The 22830-nt window shown below is 39.2% G+C and overlaps 1 protein-coding gene across 1 annotated transcript in view; it reads right to left on the bottom strand.

Annotated features, from left to right (window-relative positions):
* ERO1A (endoplasmic reticulum oxidoreductase 1 alpha) overlaps positions 1 to 20688 on the bottom strand; it is a 47902-nt gene extending 27214 nt beyond the window's left edge. The window contains exons 1-4 of the mRNA XM_044229544.1: positions 20512 to 20688; positions 11328 to 11447; positions 10514 to 10597; positions 5293 to 5331 (exon numbers count right to left, since the gene is read on the bottom strand). Coding sequence (XP_044085479.1) covers positions 5293 to 5331; positions 10514 to 10597; positions 11328 to 11447; positions 20512 to 20625 — 357 coding nt within the window. The 5' untranslated portion in view covers positions 20626 to 20688. The remainder of the gene's footprint in view (positions 1 to 5292; positions 5332 to 10513; positions 10598 to 11327; positions 11448 to 20511) is intronic.
* Between the last annotated feature and the right edge of the window lie 2142 nt (positions 20689 to 22830).

The following is a 22830-nucleotide window of genomic DNA, read 5'->3' as shown; positions in this document are numbered from 1 at the left end:
TACTCTTTAGGGGCACCTGGATGGCTCAGTGGGTTAAGCCTCTGCTTTTGGCTCAGGTTGTGGTCTCAGGGTCCTGGGATCGAGCCCCGCATCTGGCTCTCTCTTGGCGGGGAGCCTGCTTCTCCTTCTTCCTCTGCCTGCCTCTCTGCCTACTTGTGATATCTCTCTCACTCTGTCAAATAAATAAAATCGTTAAAAAAATAAACAACCACATTTCTTCTCAACATCTAAGCCACACACACACACACACACACACACACACAACACACACATTATTCTGATAGGCATGTATTTGGCACAGAGGAAGTGAATGTAGATCATATGATTTCACACACACTGGCCATCACCACCACAGAGCTGAAAGGTAACACTGGAAACAGAAGGCACAGACTCAATCACTCAACAAATATTTACTGAGTGTCCTTTTTGTTAGACTGACCATACTAATAATGACTGCCTAGCCTATGACACTTCTGAGGATAAAAGGGAATACTAAGATAACCGAAATGATACAATTTTTTGAAATACTTATTTACTGAATAACAGCTTTGTTTCATTACAATGGTTGACCTGTAAGACAGCTCAATTCCAACACATTTTCAATAACTAAAATTCTCAGGACGCCTGGGTGGCTCAGTGGTTTAAAGCCTCTGCCTTCGGCTCAGGTCCCAGAGTCCTGGGATCGAGCCCCGCATCAGCCTCTCTTCTCTGCAGGGAGCCTGCTTCCTCCTCTCTCTCTGCCTGTCTCTCCGCCTCCTTGTGATCTCTGTCTGTCAAATAAATAAATAAAATCTTTAAAAAAAAAAAAAAACTAAAATTCTTTCTACATAATTAACTATTAAAGAGATATGATACATTCAACCTACTCTCAAATGGTCTGAAAATAAGAATATGTATATACAAAATAAGAATATGTATACATACATATAGAACATGTACATAGAAAAATGAGGCAAAATATTAAAAATTAGTGAATCTGTAGAGTACACACAATGTCTTTATACTAATCTTGCAACTTTTCTATAAATAATTAGCTTAAACTAAAAAGTCAAAAATATATATCAAAAAATGAACAGCATTTGTTCAAAAAATGATATACCTATGTACATTAAAACAAAAAATTTTAAAAACCTTATCATTATAATTATCTGAATATTAAAACATAAGTTAAACAAAACATTCTTCAGGTTCTTTTTTTATTCTTTCTATTTAAAACTTTAATTGACTTCGTTAAGTCACATATGTCTTAATTTTTTATCATTGGCATTTTTCTGAAGAAAAATATTTTTCAATTTATCATTTTTAATTTTTCATAAAACTGCCCATAATCTCCTTCAAAGTTAATTTTTATGCCTAGTCAATTTGAAATCATCACTACCTTCAATTAACTCTTCCCTGCATTTATACTTTTTAATTGAGAAAAATATTCTCTCTATAGGTAAATATGTGAAAATATTTTAAACCAATATATATATATATATATATATATATATATTTTAAACCAAATTATTTCCACAAGGTCTATTTTTTTGCCTTCAAAGTATGTTTCTTCACTAAATATTTTAAGACAAAACCCATCAAATAATTTTTTATTATTTTAAATATTTTGCCAAATATAGATGCTACAAAATTGTAATCCTTCTTATTTCATTTCATTTTAGATGAGACTATAAACTTATCCAATTAAAAACAAGGGTTTCGGGGCACCTGGGTGGCTCAGTGGGTTAAAGCCTCTACCTTCGGCTCGGGTCATGATCTCAGGGTCCTGGGATCGAGCCCCGCATTGGGCTCTCTGCTCAGCAGAGAGCCTGCTTCCTCCTCTCTCTCTGCCTGCCTCTCTGCCTACTTGTGTTCTCTGTCAAATAAATAAATAAAATTAAAAAAAAAAAAAAACAAGAGTTTCATCATGAAGAGACTCTTCCCACAAGAGGAGATACTCCAAAGCACAATTATAAAATTTCAGAATTAAACCTTAGAGCACCATCTGAACTTTCCCCACATTAGTAACTTTAATCCCTCCCTAGCTTTTATAGAAATAAATTTCATTGTTTTTGTTTACAACCTTTGTTATAATAACTACAATTTGTTAAACCTTCAAAAGCTAAGAATTTTTCCTTTAAGCATTCCATTCATTGATACTTTGAATAATTGTCCACTGATTTTAAACATACAGCTATCAACATTTAGAGATCTCATTTATTAAAAACCGGTTAATACCACTGAAGGACTCTTGGGTTGTTTTACAAAATAGTCTTCAAAGGCTCAAACATTTATTTTTTATTGTTTTTTAAAGATTGTATTTATTTATTTATTTATTTATTTATTTGAAAGACAGAGATCACAAGTAAGTAGGCAGAGAGGCAGGCAGAGAGAGAGTGGGGGAAACAGGCTCCCTGCTGAGCAGAGAGCCTGATCCCAGGACCCTGAGATCATGACCCAAGCTGAAGGCAGAGGCTCAACCCACTGAGCCACCCAGGCTCCCCATAGGCTCAAACATTTATAAAATCTGATTGATGATGGACAGCAAATAAAGTACCCCTGTCCATGCCAAAGTAATATTTTCTTCTGTATTAGCTTTACCTCAAAAATTTTATGGTCATTAAGTGTATATATAAATACAAAAACCTGTGTATTTTGACAATTACCACTTCTATCTTAATTGGTAAAATATCACAGCATATTTGGACGCAATTATGAATTATGCATGTATCTTTTTTTTTAAGATTTTATTTTTAGATCATCTCTATACCCAATGTGGGGCTTGAACTCACAACCCTGAGATCAAGAGTCATATGTTCTAGGGGCGCCTGGGTGGCTCAGTGGGTTAAGCCTCTGCCTTCGGCTCAGGTCATGATCATCGAGCCCCGCACTGGGCTCTCTACTTGGCAGGGAGCCTGCTTCCCTGCTCTCTCTCTCTGCCGCCTCTCTGCCTACTTGTGATCTCTGTCTATTAAATAAATAAATAAAATCTTAAAAAAAAAAAAAGTCATATGCTCTATTGACTGAGCCAGCCAGGCGCCCCTGAGTTATGTGTATATCTTAATCAACTACAAATTCATTTCTGCTCCACAGATTTCTTGATTTAGTCAGAATTGTTTTTATCAGAATTTGTATATTACTACCACAAAACAAATATTTTGTCCTCAGTTTTTAGCTTAAAATGAATCTATACTGGCATTCACAATAAAGACAGCTGTTTTCCCTCAACAGCATAAACTTTCAAAAGTTTTGATGATGTTGGCATCATTTAACTATGCTCAAAGTTCTGCTACTGGAGCCAACACATTTATAGCTATGACTTTACTCTTTGTATGTGAACAACAAAACACGGAATCAAAAAGGAGCAAAATTACTTTAGAATCTATGGTGGAAAAAGTGAACAGTGGTTGCCCCTGGGAGAAAAAGTAGAAATTGGGACAGGGTATCAAGTGACTTTCTAGGGTAATAGTAATGTTCCCTATTGTAATCGAAGCATAGATTACACAGGTACCTGCATTTAGCACAGGCACAGCTAAGATTTGTGCATCTCACTGTGTGTTAACTTTATAAAAAATACATAGAATCAAATATTGGACTCTGGTTAATGATATACTTCTAGTTGTGTGTGTGTGTGTGTGTGTGTATCTAGTTGATGATATATTTAGGGCAATGCGTTCTGATGCTTGCAATCTACTTTGAAATATATCCAGAAAATAACATTTTTTAATGGATAACTAGAAAGATAGATACATATGAGATAATGTAAGTTTACAAAATGTTAATGGTAGAATCCATTACTGGGATCACCTTAAAAGGCCATAGTCACTAACTTGAAGGAGCTCCTAGTAGCCAAAGACAGATCAACTCAAACATCAAAAGGGATCATAAGAAATGAGTACAACAGAATCCAACACATAAAATATATCAAAATTTGTAAGTTCAGGGCGCCTGGGTGGCTCGGTGGATTAAGCCGCTGCCTTCGGCTCGGGTCATGATCCCAGGGTCCTGGGATCGAGTCCCGCATCGGGCTCTCTGCTCAGCAGGGAGCCTGCTTCCCTCTCTCTCTCTCTGCCTGCCTCTCTGTCTACTTGTAATCTCTGTCTGTCAAATAAACAAATAAAATCTTTAAAAAAAAAAATTTGTAAGTTCAAAATAACACCTAAAAATAAAAACTTTATTGCGCATCTTCAGAGGTGTTAGGGGACGAGACTCATAATTATTCTGAAAACTAGTAAAGAGAGGAAAAGAATTAAGCATTGATCCTGTCTGTCCTGTATAAACTGTATTTCAGGGCATCCAAGTAGTTGACAAGAAAAGATCTTTATAGAATAATAACAGATAATAAGTATAGAAAGAATGATACAATTAGGGTATCAGCATTTTCAAAACCCTAATGAAAGACTGCAACGAGGTAATAATCATCAAAGCTGCTACAACTTTCACAGAAAAAGCTAGTAGGGAACTTTATATCAGATGTATAATGAACCTAATGATCAATCTTATAAGAAAAAAAGAAAACCAGACATGACATGTCTTCTGATATGATGTAATAGAAAGTATACAGCAACTTACAATACATAATCAGGAAATGAATCTGAAAAGCTGTAACACATAACTGTCAGTTTATAGAAAATAATGTGTTGAATGATGTAACAGGGATACAATCAACTAAAACACAATGTGAAAAATTCTTTTTTTTTTTTTTAAGATTTTATTTATTTATTTGACAGAGCGAGAGAACACAAGCAGGGGGAACAGCAGAGGGTGACGGAGGAGCAGGCTCCCGACTGAGCAAGAGCCTGATGTGGGGCTCGATCCCAGAACCCTGGGATCATGACCTGAGCTGAAGGCAGACATTTAACAACTGAGCCACCCAGGCTGTGGAAAATTCTATAGGATAAGGATTCATTTCCTCAACATATAAGTTTGCAAAGAAGAAAAAAGAAAAGAAAAGAGAATGGAAATGGGTTAAAAGAGACTGAAGAGACAGAAATATACCAGTAGTGCCAGAAACTGAGAAAGTGTTGAAGAAAGAGAAAAACCACTATGATGAGAGTAGATCAAAGGGACACAGGAACAACTGAAACAGCTCCCAGTGGCCAAATTAGAATGATCTGAACAGTAAAATGAAATCACAGTAAATTATAATTCTAAGTAGAAAATAAATATCCATAAAGACTTATCTGAGAATGACTTTAAAATAATGGGGAAAGTAGAGCACAAGGTACAGACGAAACAAAATTGACCACAGACTAATAATTGCTGAAGCTGGATGATGGGTTTTTTCTTTTATTAGTAAGTACCTATACATACCTTATAGCTTGCAGATTTAATTCCATCAGGAACTTCATCCTGAAAAAGAAAAAAAAAATGCTTTTATCAGAAATTTATCTACCTTCTGAAAAAAATTTAAGTTTCTATAATTTATGAGATTATTTTTATTTTTTTAAAGTTTATTCTATTTATTTAAGTAATCTCTACCCCCGTCATTGTGCTCGAACTCATGATCCCAAGATCAAGAGTCACATTTTCTTCCAAATGAGTGGATCAGGAACCCTTATGAGATTATTTTTATTTTTTATTTTTTGAGATTATTTTTAAACTGAGAATAGTTAAGCAGTTTTTATATCACTCTCCTTTTTTTAAGATTTTATTTATTTATTTAACAGAGAGCATAAGTAGGCAGAGCAGCAGGCAGAGGAAGAGGGAGAAGCAGGCTTCCTGCCAAGCAAGGAGCCTAATGTGGGGCTTCTGATATGATGTAATAGAAAGTATACAGCAACTTCAATACATAATCAGGAAATGAATCTGAAAAGCTGTAACACATAACTGTCATTTTATAGAAAATAATGTGTTGAATGATGTAACAACTAACTGAGCCACCCAGGTGTCCCTTTATATCACCTCTATTTTTTTTTTTTTTTTGGCAGACAGATCACAAGTAGGCAGAGAGGCAGGTGGGTTGGGGGATAAGGAGGCTCCCTTAGAGCCGGATGTGGGGATCAATCCCAGGACCCTGGAGATCATGACCTGAACTGAAGGCAGAGGCTTAACCCACGGAGCCACCCAGGCCCCCCCGCTTTATATCACTTCTTAAAAGTACACAAAAACCCAACAAATTATCATATAGGCTGCTGGTCATGTATTTTATTACTTACATAACAGCATGGAAATGTAAAATTAGCCATTCCTTTTGACGCCCAAATTGTCCCACAATGGCAACCAGAAGACCCACAAAGTGCTGACTTGACATCTGAATCCCTGTTGATATGACCCTAGCAATCTTTAGCAGCACCCTTTGTTTTCTGTTATGACAAGATACTCCAGGCTCACCTTATATATTTCTTTTTTTTTTTAAGATTTTATTTATTTATTTATTTGAGAGATAGCATGAGTTGCAGGGAGGGGCAAAGGGAGAAGCAGATTTCCCATTGAGCAGGGAGCCAGAAGTGGGGCTCGATCCCAGACCTGGGATCATGATCTGACCTGAATGAAGATGCTTAACCGACTGAGCCACCCAGGTGGCCCACTATGTATATTTCTTGTTCCAATCTTGGAATCAAGTATTTTTTAAGAAGCCCTAGTTCTTTTCAGAGGAGATTGGCACTGGTCTTCAGTCACATGTTGGCCACTTACCAACTATAGGACCTGTCTGTCTATCCTCAAAGTGATGCTGTGAATAGACATAATGATGCATGTACTCTGAAACTGCAGGGCCCTATTCCAATGCTAAGTATATTTCTGAAATAGACTATACCTGCCAAAAGAGAAGGACCCACACAGAGACAATCACTTTATTATGTAACTTTCCAAATTTTGAACTAGCTCAACGTACAATTCTTTTTCTTAATACCAGATATTTAGATGGTCTCTAATTTTTTCATATCTTGCCAAATTCATAAACTAATTTTAGCAGAATTGATACCTTTACAATATTTATTACTGCTTTATGGTCATCTTTGAACATCTGTCCAATTATTTTAGTAAGTCAAATCTAGGTGGAATTGCTATACCAAAAGTCATGTACCTTTTTTATTTTGTTGATACATTTGCTGAACTGATCTCCGAAAAGATTTAACCAGCAGAGTGCTCATTTCTTATTCACAGACTAACACCAGATTTTGTTATTCATTTTCACATTGGTCATTTAAGAATGGAGGGGAAAGAATGTTGCTTTGACCCACTGTAAAGGTAATAAATAACTGGACTGTCAGTTTATAGAGAGATTCCAGGTTGCAAGTTCAAGCCCCACATTGGGTGTAGAGATTACTTGAAAGAAAACGTTTAGGGATGCCTGAATTTCTCAGTCAGTTAAGCACATATGACTCAGCTCAGCTCAGGTCTTGATTTCAGGGTCATGAATTCAAGCCCTGAAAAAAAAATTTTTTTTTTAATTGCTTTAAAAAAAAAGATGAGGGGCGCCTGGGTGGCTCACTCAGTTAAGCATCTGCCTCCGGCTCAGGTCATGATCTCAGGGTTCTGGGATCAAGCCCTGTATCGTGCTCCCTGCTCAGCTCAGCAGAGAATCTGCTTCTCCTTCTCCCTCTTTCCCTACTCCCTGCTTGTGCACACTCTCTCTCTCTTGCTTGCTCTCTCTCTCTCAAATAAATAAAATCTTAAAAGAAAAGAAACATTTTAAAAAAAAAAAAGATGAGATCCAAATTTTCAATACCTGTAAAACCACTTGCCTGTTTGTTTTTATAAGATTTTATTTATTTATTTGACAGACAGAGATCACAAGTAGGCAGAGAAGCAGGCAGAGAGAAGGAGGAAGCAGGCTCCCTGCCGAGCAGAGCCCAATGCGGGGCTTGATCCCAGGACCCTGAGATCATGACCCTAGCTAAAGGCGGAGGCTTCAACCCACTGAGTCACCCAGGAGCCCCCCACTTGCCTGTTTTGACCAATATTAATAATGGCCCATTTAATGCATAAGTGCATTTAATGCATAAGAGTACCATATTTTCAGCATTTTTTTTTTAAGATTTTATTCACTCACTTGACAGAGAGAGACACAGTAAGAGAGGGAACACAAATCAGGAGAGTTAGAGAGGGAGAAGCAGGCTCCCTGCTAAGCAGGGAACCTGATGCAGGGCTCAATCCCCAGACTCTGGGATCATGACCTGAGCCAAAGACAGATGCTCAACGTCTGAGCTACCCAGCCACTCCTATTTTCATCATATTTAATAAGTCATACATAAGTTATTGGTAAACTTGAATTTCCCCAACTAATGTTTCTGATTACTAAATATAAATGCCAGAACTTAGGAAATAAAATGAAACATTTAAACTGATGACATCACTTTAATGATATTTTCATAATAGAGGTCGTTTCACAAGCTAATTCTTGAATTTTCAAAAAGTTTGTCTGTAAAGATGAGTATAACTAAAGACCTGATTCTCAGGTATCTAATGACAAAATGCCCATAAATAAAATTTTTATATTTTCTTTAATTCCATATGCTAGATAGGTCTATATAGCAATATTTACACTTACAAAAATAAACCACTCAATGATGAGCCTGACAATTCACAGACCTGTATCCCTGGGGCAAATAATACATTTTATGTTAATAAAAAAAATTAAATAAAAAAAAGAAATACAGCAACAGAACATTAAAAAATAAAATAAACCACTCAAAATTATAGCACCACTTCATACCCCTTAGGATGGCTATTATCCAGAAAACAGAAAAGAGTGAGTGTTGGTGAAGATACAGAGAATTTGGAAACATTGTACACTGCCAGTGGGAATGTAAAATGATGCAGCTACTATGAAGACAGTATGATGTTCTCCCCCCGAAATTAAAGCAAGAACTACCATATGATCCAGTAATTCTAATTCTAGGTGTATACCCCAAAGAACGGAAATTAGGGACGCAAGCATATACTTCTGCACCCATACCCAGGGCAGCATTATGCACAATGGCCAAAAGATGGGAATAACCCAAAAGCCAAGCAATGGGAGAATGGATAAATGAAAAGCAGATACACATACAATGCAGTATTCCTCAGCCTTAAAATGAAATAAAATTCAAATATATGTTACTATGGATAAACCTTGAAATCATGTTAAGTGAAACAGGCCAGACACAAAAGGACACATTTTGTAATAATCCCCCTTATACGAGGTAACCAGAATAATCAAATTCATAGAGACAGAAAGCAGAATAGTGGTTGCCAAGGGCAAGAGGGAGGGTGGAATAGGGAGTTACTGTTTAATGAACGTGCGGTTTCAGTTTGTGATCAGGAAGAAGTTCTCTAACTGGATGGTGGTAATCATTGCACAACAACGTGACTGTACTTAATGCCAATAAACTGTACACTTAAAAATGGTTAAAACTGTAAATTTTCTGTTATGCATATTTTATCATAATAAAGAAGAAAAATAGAAATATATGCTTTAAAGGGAAAAGAGGCTTTGTTGAAAGTGTAAAATTCTGTTTTCAGAGTAAAATGCTTTAAATTTTAATGTTCTGAGGATTCTTTTTATTTATTTTTTTTTTTATTTATTTGTCAGAGAGAAAGAGAACACAATCAGGAGGAGCAGTGGACAGAAGGAGAAGTGATAGGTAGAAGGAGAAGCAGGTTCCCTGCTGAGCAAGGAGCCCAATATGGGACTCGATCCCAGGACACCAGATCATGATCCAAGCCAAAGGCAGACACCCAATCAACTGAGCCACTAAGGCCTCCCTGCTCTGAGAATTCTTAAGCAAAACCAGGTGTTCTGTCCAACCCCTCCCCACCCAAAGGAAACAATACACCCATGAAAAAAGGGATTTTGTTTATACTTCGATTTCATTATACTATAAACACAACTTTGGGTAAGACGTAAGAAAAACAAACATCAAGCCAAAAGAACTACTAATCTCACTAGTAAATCAAAGGATTATATTTATCACAAAATTTAATTCTATTATTATGAAAGCAAAATAATTCAAAATAGGTTTTATCATTAGTAAGTTTAGGTTTTGGTTTTGTGGGGTTTTTTTGTTTTTGTTTTTTAAGATTTTATTTATTAGAGAGAGGGCAAAGCATATGCAGGGGGAGCAGCAAACAGAGGGAGAGAGAGAAGCAGGCTCCCTGCTGAGCAAGGAAGCCCAATATGAGACTCAATCCTAGGATCCTGGGATCATGACCTGAGCCAAAGGCAGATGCTTAACCCACTGAGCCACCCAGGTGCCCCTTGGTTTTTGTTTTTTCTTTTTTAAGATTGATTTATTTATTTGATGGGGGAGGGAGTTAAGGTAGAAGTAGAGAGAAAATCTCCAATAGATCCCCTGCTGAGCATGGAGCCTGACACAGGGCTGATCCCAGGATCCTGAGATCATGACTGAGCAAAAACCAAGAGTTTTGATGCTTAACCGACTGAGCCACCCAGGCACCCAAGTTTAGGTTTCTAATCTATAAATATTAAACAACATTATATTTAACCTAAGGACTGAAATGTTATTTTAGTTGCATTGCGCCCTTTTTTAAAATTGCAATTATTTGAAAAACGATGTAACAGGTTTTAAAATATATGTATGGTTCTTACCGACTGACAAGGCTTGACAGCACAGTCTCTTCGCCCACACTGGTTGATATCATTCCAGAAAGGACATGGCCTCTTCAGGTTTACCTATAGGATAACAGAAAAGGTTATAAAAATAAGAACCATGATATTATTATTGACAAGCATTGAATTAAGATGCTAGAACCTGGTCATGCTATTAGCTTCAGTTTTTCTTTTTCTTCTAGGTCCCCATTGCCAAGTTCCAGCGATTATATCAATGTGTAACTTGGGTAAGCAAATTGGTAGATTTGATTAGAAAGATAGACCACTACTACACAAACCCTGAACAGATGGTGACTAGGAGCCAAAGTAGCTCATATCATCACCACTCAAATGATACTCTTTTTTAAGCAAGTACCAGGCCTTTGTGAACTCAGATGAGGACTACATACTCCAATGATCAGATTTTCTAAACTCTTTCTGTAGATATCTCAAGTGACTAGTTAAAATAATACAGGTCAGAATAAAGTCATGCTTCTCGAAAAAAATCTAATGATTTTAATTAAGTGGAGTCAATACAGTATATTAGAAAAGTACAAATTAGCAATTTTGGTAACAGTGTAATAGTTTCTGTTCTGACTTCAATTTAACCAACAAGTTTCTAACTCCAGAGTGCAAAACTGAGTTGTTGAAATTAAAAGTATCCAATGGATGGTTTCAGAACCACATTGTTCACTCCTGTGAACTGAATTTTAAATAATGGCCACAATTTTGAAGGTCAGAAATTCCTAAGAAAATACAGCTATATATTTAAACTCTAAGTATTCTTGTACAAAAAAATTAAAAATAAAAATACCTTGTAATATCTAAAGTAGTCACTTTCAAGAAGTTTTTGTAGTCTCGGGAAAAGCCTGTAGTTATTAAATCTATCGATGGTTTCAACATCACAGGTACAATCATCCAAGTAACCACTAACCTGTTACAAAGAAAATGAAATAATACATAAAAAAATACTTTAGGTATAACAGGGTTCTTTTTCCTCACAGGCTATGATTCAGACAACTCTTATCATCCCTCCTCCTCCTAATTGTCAGAGATGGGGTATGACAGTAATTTAATGATGCTATTGCTCTTACAAATCAATAATGCAGATTTTTACCTGAGTGATGACATTTGGGTGATGACAAATAACACGTCGGAGGATGACAGCAATATCTGAGAGTTAAGATTTTATACCAATTTACCTAGTCTCCTTTGTTTTGGACTTGTTTTGGACTAATTTGGGTACTAGAAATCTCATCTACATATTTTGTTACTGCAATAACTACTTTCATTTCATATGCAAATTTGTCCTTGTTTCCTGCTAAAAATTCTCTGAGTATATAATCTTCAGCTCCTAATTTGGGGTAGTAACAAAACAAAAGTGCTTCTAACCTAGATGATTTGACTTTTCACACCTCTTTCTTTCAAGCATTAAAAGCAAAACTTCTTTTTTTTTTTTTTTAAAGATTTTATTTATTTATTTGACAGAGAGAGATTACAAGTAGGCAGAGAGGCAGGCAGAGAGAGAGGAGGAAGCAGGCTCCCTGCTGAGCAGAGAGCCCGATGCGGGACTTGATCCCAGGACCCTGGGATCATGACCTGAGCCGAAGGCAGCGGCTTAACCCACTGAGCCACCCAGGCGCCCTAAAAGCAAAACTTCTAAGAACATAAAATAGCTACTGTTTTCCCCCTTAGATATAAATTATTACACAAAGAAATAACAGGTAGTAAGACTGCAAAGGTCAAAGTGACACATGCCAAGTAGAGACACTAGGTCACAGAAAGAAACAAGCACAAACACATACACACACACACGAACAAGAGAAAGGGTCTGAAACTTATTTTTCCCCCTAATTCAGTTCTTTTAAATGTGTCCACCTTTTCTTTATTAAAGATTTTATTTGGGACACCTGAGTGGCTCAGTTGGTTAAGTGGTTGCCTTCGGCTTTGGGTCATGATCCCAGCGTCCTGGGATTGAGTCCCCCGTCGGGCTCCTTGCTTAGCGGGGAGCCTGCTTCTCCTTCTGCCTCTGCCTGCCTCTCTGTCTGCCTGTGCTCAATCTCTCTGACAAATAAATAAATAAAATATTTAAAAAAAAAAAAAAAAAGATTTTATTTATTTATTTATTTATTTATTTGAGAGAGAGAACACAGAGGGAGAGGGAAAAGCAGACGCCCCACTGAGCAGAGGGCCCGATGTGGGACTCCATCCCAGTACCCTAAGATCATGACCTGAGCTGAAGGCAGACACTTAAACGACAGAGCCACCCAGGTGCCCCTTAAGTAATTCATTTTTAAGGTAAAAATCTATCTTAGAAATTCAAGTTCAAGCTACCCCCAGGGTACCACTCAATCTTTACTGGCTTATCTGCCCCTCCTATGTGTGTCCAGGACACTTCACATACTCACTACATACAAATTACCTCGCTACATTGGACTTACATATTTCACTTCCTCCCCATAGAGTTTAAACTCCTTGAAAGCAAAATCATGTTTTGTATTCCCAGTCTTTAGCACTGTACTTCTAGAAAGCATACAGAGGGTGCTCAATATTTATTTGTGGAGTGGATGTATGAATGAATGTTTTGGTGAATATTGTCCACTCTCACTCTCATTCACTGGACACCAGCCCCATAATCTAATTAGGACTATGTACTATCATGTCACCTACGGTAGCTCAGTGCTACCTACGGTATTCAGTGCTCCAGACCACATAAGCCCGAGTGGCAGGAATGCACTCAGAACAAGGAAGGCAAGCGCAGAGGTAAATAACCTACTGCAAGCAACATCTTATCAATCTATACCTTAACCACAAAGGAAGCTAGAAGAAGCCCCAAACCATAAAGGAATGCAAGATGCATTCAGAGCAGAAATGGCTTATAGCCCGGAGACCTCAAAGAGAGAAGACAGGACAATGGTAGATTTAAAAATCCTCTGACCTTTACCTAGAAATTGAGTAGGAGGCATTTCCAACTACTACAAAAGGTAGCAGGGCAGCTAAGGAGGTAGAGCAAGGGTGGGGAAGTTTCCATAGATGGAGAGGCCCTAGCAAAAGAGAGACAGGAAGATACTCAGAAATTCAAGCCATGTGACTGTTCAGATAAGCCTCCCAGCAGGCAAAACCCAATCCCTTCAAAGAAGTCCAGCAGGTGTGACACCAGGCCCAGTTCTACAAACTAGAGAACAGGCACGTTACCAGAATAGAGTCTCTGGGAAAGACAAAGGAAGAAATGCAGTGAACATTATCTTGGAAACAAAGCAATGTCCTAGTACCTAACCTAAGACCCAAAGTTGGGTGCTGACTTGGAACAAGGACGACCTGACATTGAAGCAGCTCTGGGATGTGCGAAGGCTACTTAAATAATGGCCACACTATCTCCTAAACTCCAAGGGAATTCTGACCTGACCCTACCATAGGAACCTGAATGTGTTTAATGCCCGCCCCCCAACTCCCTGCCACACACACACAGACAAAGTTTTGATGCATGCTAAAATTTGAGATTTGCTGCTCGAGGCCTCCGGTGGCAATCAGCTTTGGGTAGGGAGCCAGGTAACAGGTCGCAAGTAAAAGGCTCTTGCTGAGATATGGCAGATATAAGGACCAGGGTAGACCTGACATAACATCACCCAAAGTCCTAGCCTCTAAAGAGCGGAAAAGCGTTTGAGGGCCTTTGACCGCAACCTCCCAAGCACACAGCAATGCCCTCCTACACACTCTGAAGGAAGCAGAGTGTGACAATGGATAGCACGAAGGCCAAGGGGTCAGGCCCTCTTGGGGTTGAATCCCATCTCTGTTACTTATTAGTTACTGATCTTACCCAAGTTTTTTTTTTTAACCTCTCTAAGCCTCAGTTTGCTCTCTCAACACAAAATGGCAATACTAATAGTTCCCATCTGTAAGAGTTAATATCAAGATGAAATTACAGAATAAATGGCCAGTCAGTGTTAGTATTATCACCCTACTGCTGCCTAAATCCTTCTAGGGAAAGGGATGTTACTATTCCCCAAAGCAACCCACAATTTTTTTTTTGAAAGACAGAGAGAGAAAACACGCATGCATTCTAACCCATGAGTCCAGGGTGGTGGGCTGGCAGGGGGGCAGGGGGGTGGCACAGAGGGAGAGAGAATCTTAAGCAGGCTCTAAGCCTGGTGCAGAGCCTGATGTGGGGCTTGATCCTACGACCCTGAAATCATGACAAAAGCTGAAATCAAGAGTCAGACACCTAACCAACTAAGCCACCCAGGCACCCCTACATTTTTTTTAAATAAGAAAAAAAAAAAAAGGGCCCAGTTTGCAGCTGAAATTTTCCCAAAATTTTACATCTGTAGCCCCAATGGAACATAGAACTGGATAGTCAACAGTTGGAGGTAGTCTCAAACAGTTTCTCCACAGACTGACTGGTTTGGACCAAATACCAAATACAAAAGGCAAGCGAAAAGAAAATAACACGGGCCTGCTTGTTCACTATTTTCTTTGTTCACTATTTAATTTACAATGAAAGGAAAAACAAAAAAACACTTTCTAAATAGTTTCCTTATGAGCGAACAACTTCTAGTCCTACCATAGACTATCATTTTTTTCCAAAGCACTGTGAAAATATATTCCTCATACTTATATGAAATATGAAATGCCTTTCAAAAGTGTTCAAAGTGGAGACACCTGGGTGGCTCAGTTGGTTAAGCACCCGACTCTTGATTTCAGTTCAGGTCATGATCTCAGGGTCCTGAGATCGAGCTCCACATCAGGCTCTGCACTCAGCTGGGAGTCTGCTTGAGGATTCTTACTCTCCCTCTCTCTCTGCCCCTCCCCTGCCTGCACATGTGCAAGTTCTCTCTCTCTGTCTGTCAAATAAATCTTTTTTTTTTTTAAGTGTTCAAAGTGTTCTTTTCTTTTTTTTTTTTTTTCAGAAACTTTTAGTTGTATTTAATTTTATAGTGGTTTGTGACCATCAAAAAGAACATGAAAACTATTTATTGGAAGAGTTGACTGAGACACCTGTTAATGAAAGCATGGAAACACCAAACATTCTATACTCAGTAGTTGGCACCATTCTAAGGACATGGAAAGCTACAAGCTATTTCTGCCTTGAAGCCTTAGTGTTTAGAACTTTAAATTGTTGTTGTGACCCAAAGTGTAGCAACCAATGTGAAACGTGCTTTCCTCCACATTCTTTGTTCGAAGAGTAAGTACTCACAGTCAGTGGACATCTCTGCAGGATAACCTGTTTCAAAGAGTCCTCTGACTAAGTTTTAATCCCAGGAATATTTCCACCTACCAGGCAACATATTATGGAGTATCTCTTCCATGGCCCAGCCACTCTAACAAATAAAAACTGTTTTTTAAATTGACCTAAACAGGGCGGGTGGCTCAGAGCCTGGGTGGCTCTGTTGGTTAAATGCCTGATTCTTGATTTCAGCTCAGGTCATTATCTCACAGTCTTGGGATTGAGCCTTACGTTAGGCTCTGCGCTCAGTGAGGAATCTGCTTGAGATTCTCTCTCTCCCTCTTCTTCCCCTCCTGCCCATTCCCCTCCTTCTCACTTGTGCTCGCTCTCGTTCTCTCTCTCAAATAAATAAATAAAATATTAAATAAATAAATAAAATAGATCTAAACAAGCCACTGGACAGGTAAATCTGCCAAAATACATGTATGAAGAGTGCATCTACAATGCACTCCAAACAAAAATGATCGATTTTAAAATAGACATTTTGAATTATCTGACCTACTTTTCTTTCATTAGCCTGATATTTACTGCACTGAAGTAAGTGGATCTGAGTGTTATCAGCACTAGCCATATTAAGATTAATAAAACATTCTGACTACATGGGAGTTTACAGACTCGTTTCTAATTAATTTAAATGAAAAACCTGTCCATACTGCCTGCATATCTAGGCTTCAATATTTCTCCTGGGGTTATTTCTTTAAAATGCATCCTGGGATTCCAAGAACTGGGACTAAAGTTCTGTTACATTCCTTCTCTCTCATGGTACATAATGGGGAAAAGGAAATTTGAAACCCTGTCAAAAGCAAAACAAAAAACAGAAAAGAAAACAAGAAAGTCTGAAGAGTCTCCATCTACTTCAAGCCCATACTATTACAACAAATAATACAATTATTTTTGTGGTTGAAAGAAAGGGCAGGTCATGATCATAGGGTTCTTTATACAAACCACACAGACCTGCACACCAAGTGTACATTTTTAAAAATTTTTAAGTAGAATGATTTTAAAAATGGGGCATTATATTTAAGGAAGACTTATAAGTCCCAGGCAATTTATCACTTATTTGCAGCAATTAACACTGAAGCATCGTTACCGAAATAATTGACAACATACAGTGGAAATGGTTTTACTAGGACTTGATGTCAACAGACATATGCAGTAATTGACTAACTTTAAAGATTCATTTGGAGCCATCAACCCATCTGAAAGATCAATTCCAGAAAAACATGCAAATGGCTCGCTAAGCAGAGTAACTGAAAGAATATACTCCTGCTAGCACAGTGCTCACATCCTGTTTTGTAACTTCCCTAATATTCGCTGAGTACCAATTATGTACCAGGCTCAGTACCCTGGAGTACCAAGAAATAGAACTAAATTTTAAAATTTTTTGTTTAGGGGCACCTGGGTGGTTCAGAGGGTTAAAGCCTCTGCCTTTGGCTCAGGTCATGATCCCAGGGTCCTGGGATTGAGCCCCACATCGCATCAGGTTCTCTGCTTAGCAGGGAGCCTGCTTCCCTTCCTCTCTCTGCGTGCCTCTCTGCCTACCTGTGATCTCTATCAAATAAATAAATAAAATCTTTTAAAAAAATAAAATTTTTAGTTTATTTCTTGATTTCTCAAAACTTATTCACAATTGGCCTCAATAAAATGCTTACTGAATTTAATGTTTATTTGTAGAGCTTTGTACATTTTACTTAAATCACTTTGTAAGGCCAAATAACTACATGCTACTTTGGCTCCATTTAAAGTGGTATTCTGTTAACCGAACCCCTATTACCAGGCACCCATGTGATGAGGGGTGATGATGTGGTAATTCAAGGCAGAAGCCGATAAGAGAATGACATTAGGAAGGGAGAGGACTATTAACCAAGCAGACTCCACAGAACTTTGCTGCTAATTTGGTATTGCAAAGAAAGTAAGAGATTTTAACTTTTAGTTCTAAACTTTAGGTCAAAAGTTAGTCTTTAATTTAGTGTCTAGCATTATTTACTAACTTTTTAAAAAGACTTTCTTTTTTAAGTAATCTCTGCACCCAACATAGGGTTCGAACTTACATCCCCAAGATCAAGAGTATCGTCCCCTACTGCCTGAGCCAACCAGGTGTCCCTACTAACTTGCTTTTTAAGATGTTTAAGATCTGGGCATCCCGGGGTCCTGGGGTGGACCCCCAAATTGCAGGGAACCTGCTTCTCCCTTTCCCTCTGGCACTCCCCCTCCTTGTGCTCTTACTCTGTCCAAAAAATAAATAAAATCTTTAAAATAAAGTGCTTAGGATCTCTGCCTCTGCCTCTACCCAAGCTCTAAAGGACTTTATTCACTAAATTATAAGTTCTTAAGGGCAAGGATCACACCATAGTTATTTCTGTATTCCAAACACTCAGGTCATTGTACACAGTGTTTATAAATGTTTATGGAATGAATAATTTCCACCATTCATCTCCTCTAATCTTTTCTTCCAGCATTCTTTTATGTGTGTCTCTCTCGTTTCTGTATATGTCTATATCTATATGCTTGTCTCCAATTTTCTCTTCATGTCTATTCATCATTTGTCCTTTCTCCTCCTTACCCTTATCTCTTCTGTTACTGACCATAACAGAACTAAAATGTATTTTTGTTTCAATCTATTGAATCAAAACTGATGGTCTCTGTTCTTAAACTGATTAAATAGACCATTTTAAATTTTTCTTAAAAGTGTTTTTTAGGGGACCTGGGTGGCTCAGTTGGTTAAGAAACTTCCTTTGGCTCAGGTTATGATCCCGGAGTCCTGGGATCAAGTCCCACATCGGGCTCCCAACTCCATGGAGAGTCTGCTTCTCCCTCTGACTTTCTCCCTTCTCATGCTCTCTCTCTCAAATAAATAAAATCTTAAAAAAAAAAAAAAACTTTTTTACCATGTGACCCTCAATTTATTATTTGGTAAAAGTTGATTCTGAAAAGATAAACAGCCACTCTTGTTCTAAAACAAAAAGAAAGGGATCTAATGGATGTCTGTGTTGGGGGAATATTCACATCTTGAAAATATTGTAAGGGTGGGGGAGCTTAAATACTAATTAGAAGAAAAAATATTAAAAAATTAAAAATTCCCCAATTTTAATCAAATATCTAAAAATGTTATGGGGGGGTAGTGAAAGTTGAAAAGCTCAACATGTACTATTATTTCATTATCTAAAAATCTAAAATGTAGTTGAAAATGTTATATTGCACATCTTGTTTCAACACTAACTTGTTTTATTTTATTTTTTAAAGATTTTATTTATTTATTTGAGAAAGAGAGAGTGAGAGAGATCCAGAGAATGTAGAAGGTCAGAGGGAGAAGCAGACTCCCCATGGAACTGGGAGCCCGATGTGGGACTCGATCCCAGAACTTTGGGATCATGACCTGAGCCAAAAGAAGTTGCTTAACCAACTGAGCCACCCAGGTCTCCTAATAAAATTCCGGGATCATGACCGGAGCCGAGAGCAGTCGTTTAACCAAATGCGCCACCCAGGCGCCCCAACACTAACTTATTTTAAAAATATTTTACCTTAATATTACTTATTTGTAAAGGTTGACACTTTGTGTTATGTTGTATTTGTAATATGAAGAAAAATTACCCTTCTTCCTTTTAAGTACTTGATTGTGTGCAGTTTGCAACCCTGAAAGTAAAGGAGCTTTTCAGTCTTATTAGTAAAGGAGCAATTTCCTTTCAACTTGTCCTACTCATGCTGGGATAACACTTCAACTCCCAAATCACTCCACAAATTGACAAAATGCAAGAATATAAAGCAGTGAAAAAGACAGTTCTTCTCCCCATAATACTGATTTATTTATTTTTTCCTTCCGTAAGATTTAAGGTTGTTTCTTTACTCTGTGAAATAGTAGCATTGCCCTTACACACATAAAATGTCATTTCTGATAATAGTACAATCCACTTAAAAGGAAAAATGTGGATGCCTACCCTCAATTTTCTATAAAATGTAATTTTTATCAACATATGCCAACCAAAACGTGAATTTAAGAGTAATGATATTAAAACACAGAATACTGTAGATCCAAAAACCTCTAAATTTCTTTGAAAAATTTTCTCAAGGAACCCACATCTCTTACTAAAAAGGGAAAATGATCATAATAAGCATGTAATTAAACTTGTGCACTGAGGAGTAAGGCTCATTCTCCCAGTTCAGACCTGCCAAATGGGCGTCACGTTAAGAAAATCTCATCACATTTCGGAAAAAGAAAGGACACACAGTGCGAAGGGCCACAGGGCAAGCCGCAGCCCCAAAGACACAAGGCAGTGAGGCTTAGAAACAGAAAAGCCACACCAAGTCCTTCTCCTGCCTGACAACGCGATCTGAGAGTAGCCACCCTACAAAAGCGTGTCCTGCCCAGGAAGCAGAGCGAAGGCACCCAACATAGGCACAACGTACACAGTTCCAGGTCAAGTTAGAAGTTAGGTTTCTGTTAAATTAACAAATAGTGAGTATGCGTGCACAGTGTCCACGCCCTTCCTGGGAAGGGAAGACCGACAAAGATGCATAAACCAACTCGGTAAAAACACAACAGCGTGCACCCACACCTCTCACCCAACACCGGATCCGAAGGGGGGCTGCGTTGGGACACTGGTCCACACCAAGCCAGGCGAGCTGCAGAGGACTCAGCCCCGCAAGAGGGGACTCGTCCGGAGGGGTGGAAACTCAGGGGTCCTCCTAGCCCCTCACTTGCCGGGCTGCCCGGGACGGAGCGCAGGGGAGAGGCGGGAAGCACGGGAGCGGACGCACGGCCGCGCACAGCCCTCACCTGGCAGAAGCACCTCTGCGCCGCCGTCTCAGGGGCCTGCTGCCCACCGTGACCCGAGCCGAGCAGCCACATGGCCCCCAGGAGGCCGATCAGGAAGGCCCAGCGGCACCCCATAGCCGCTCTGGCAGATCGCCGCCCGGCGCCTCGCGGTCCCAGCACTGGGGCGCAGGCCGCGCGTCCGCAGATGAAGCCCGCGCGGGCCGGCCCCCAGTAGCGCCCCACCTCCGGGCCGCCTCCCAGGCCCGCCCTCGACTCTCCCGCCTCTCAGCGGCAGCCACCTCCCGGCAGAGCCTGCGGACGTGCCTAGGCGCCCGCAGCGGGCCGCCCAGGGCCTCGGGTCGGCTTCCTTCCACGCGCGTGAGGCTGACGCACGAACCCGCTTCCCGGTGCGGCCCCGCCCGGCGCGCCGCGCCCGGCTCCGGCCGGGGCCCCCCTACGCCCGGCGCCTGGTGCCTCGCTTGCGGGCGGCCGCCCCAACCCCCGCGTTGGAGTCGGGGTCTTCCCCGCTGTGAGAGCGAGAGCGAAACCGAAGGGGTCTGGGTCTCCCCGCAGGGCCCCTCCCCACCCCACCCCACCCCGCGCACTCCCGGCCAATCCTTCGGTATCTCAAAGCGTGGAAAGCAAACCGTATCAATTACGCGTCCACAGTGTCCCTGGCAGTCTTAAAGCTGAAAGGGACATGAGTGGTCTTGAAGACCAGGGCTGCAAAGGTAACTTAGAGTTTCTAGTAGCTACATCGAAAGAGCAATAAGAAACAGGTGAAATTAATTTTAATAATTTATTTTATTTAGCCCAGTATATGTGAAACATTTCAAAATATACTCAATAGTAAATGACTCATTAAATATTTTACATGTTGTTTTTAAGTCTAATCTGGTGTGCATTTTATGCAAACTAGCTATATTTCATAGTCAAATGTAGCGAGAGAGTGGCTACAATTGTATCTGGCAGCGCAGGTGGAAACTACCCTAGCATTTCATCTCCCATCTCTAGGGAGATGACGTGAGGAAGAGGCAACCGATCCTTTGATTCCGAGCCATGGGTCTATTCTAAAAAGCTTTTTTTTTTTTTTTTTTTTTTCCCAAGGAGAAATTTTCAAGGTGAAACTGAAAAGCTTCCCAACATCTTACACATTAACATTTCAAATATTTCAAATTATCTTTTTTTTTTTTGGTATGCCATTTTTTAAGGAACTGTCATTTAATGAAGTAGCTTAGGATATGGTATGCCCCAAATAGGTATTACTTCTGTTTTCCAGCTGAGAAAAATAAGCATAGAAAGTTTATACACCTTATTCAAAGTCACATGATATGCTAGAGGTGAAACTCAAACTCAGATATTACTTCAATGCCCATAACCCATGCTCTCCCCATCACCTGCCAAGTGGACTGACACATCATAAAATGTCATCAGCCATGATGTCACATGATATGCTAGAGGTGAGACTCAAACTCAGATATTACTCCGATATTACTTCAGATATTACTTCAATGCCCATAACCTATGCTCTCCCCATCACTCACCAAGTGGACTGTAAAATGTAAATGTAAATGTAAAATGCCATCAGCCATCTGAGATCCTGGTAGGCCTGAGAAGCTCAGATTCTATTATCTACAACATGCTACATTTACATGTTAATCCAATCTCCCTCTTTGCCTAGGAAGTTCTTTTTCATCATACCTGTGTACAGATCCTACTTCTCTCTCCAAGGCCAGACTCAGCTCATTCCTTCTCTCTTCTACATGGTCTTTCTGGTTTCTGCTTCACCCATTTCCAGTCTCTAAATGAATTTCAAGTCAATAAACTTACTCTATACCAGACTGAGCTTGATACTAGAGATAAAAAGACACAAAGTCCCTGCATGTAGAGCGATACCCCACAAAACTTTGCATGTGATCCTTTATGACATTTCTACTTCATGTTTCTACCACTGAATTGTAATCTCTTTCAACTGTTTAAGTGGGAATTACGCCTCAAACATACCTGTGACTTGCAGTATCTTAACAAGTCTTCTCTTTGCCTGTGTTTGTAAAATGAGTATTTTTTCGTATACAGTATTAATACCTAAAGAATACACTATCAAAATTGAGAGATACGAAAATGGAGAAACTAAATGAATAAAGCCTAAAGTTGCAGAAGGAAGCAATCTGAATATGAATCAGCTCTGGATTTCACCCTGATGCAATAAACCTGTAATTTGGGGGAGTTTGAAAGTATGAATGCTCCCAGGACAAAAGCTCCACTCCTCATATTTGAATTCTTGCCCACAACAAATTTCTAGCAAACCTGTAATCAGAAACCATCACCATATAAGACAAT

The sequence above is a fragment of the Neovison vison genome, chromosome 13 (genome assembly GCF_020171115.1).
Source record: "Neovison vison isolate M4711 chromosome 13, ASM_NN_V1, whole genome shotgun sequence".
Lineage (NCBI taxonomy): Eukaryota > Metazoa > Chordata > Mammalia > Carnivora > Mustelidae > Neogale > Neogale vison.
The sequence above is the reverse complement of the archived record's forward strand: the minus strand, read 5'-3'. Positions and strand labels throughout refer to the sequence as shown.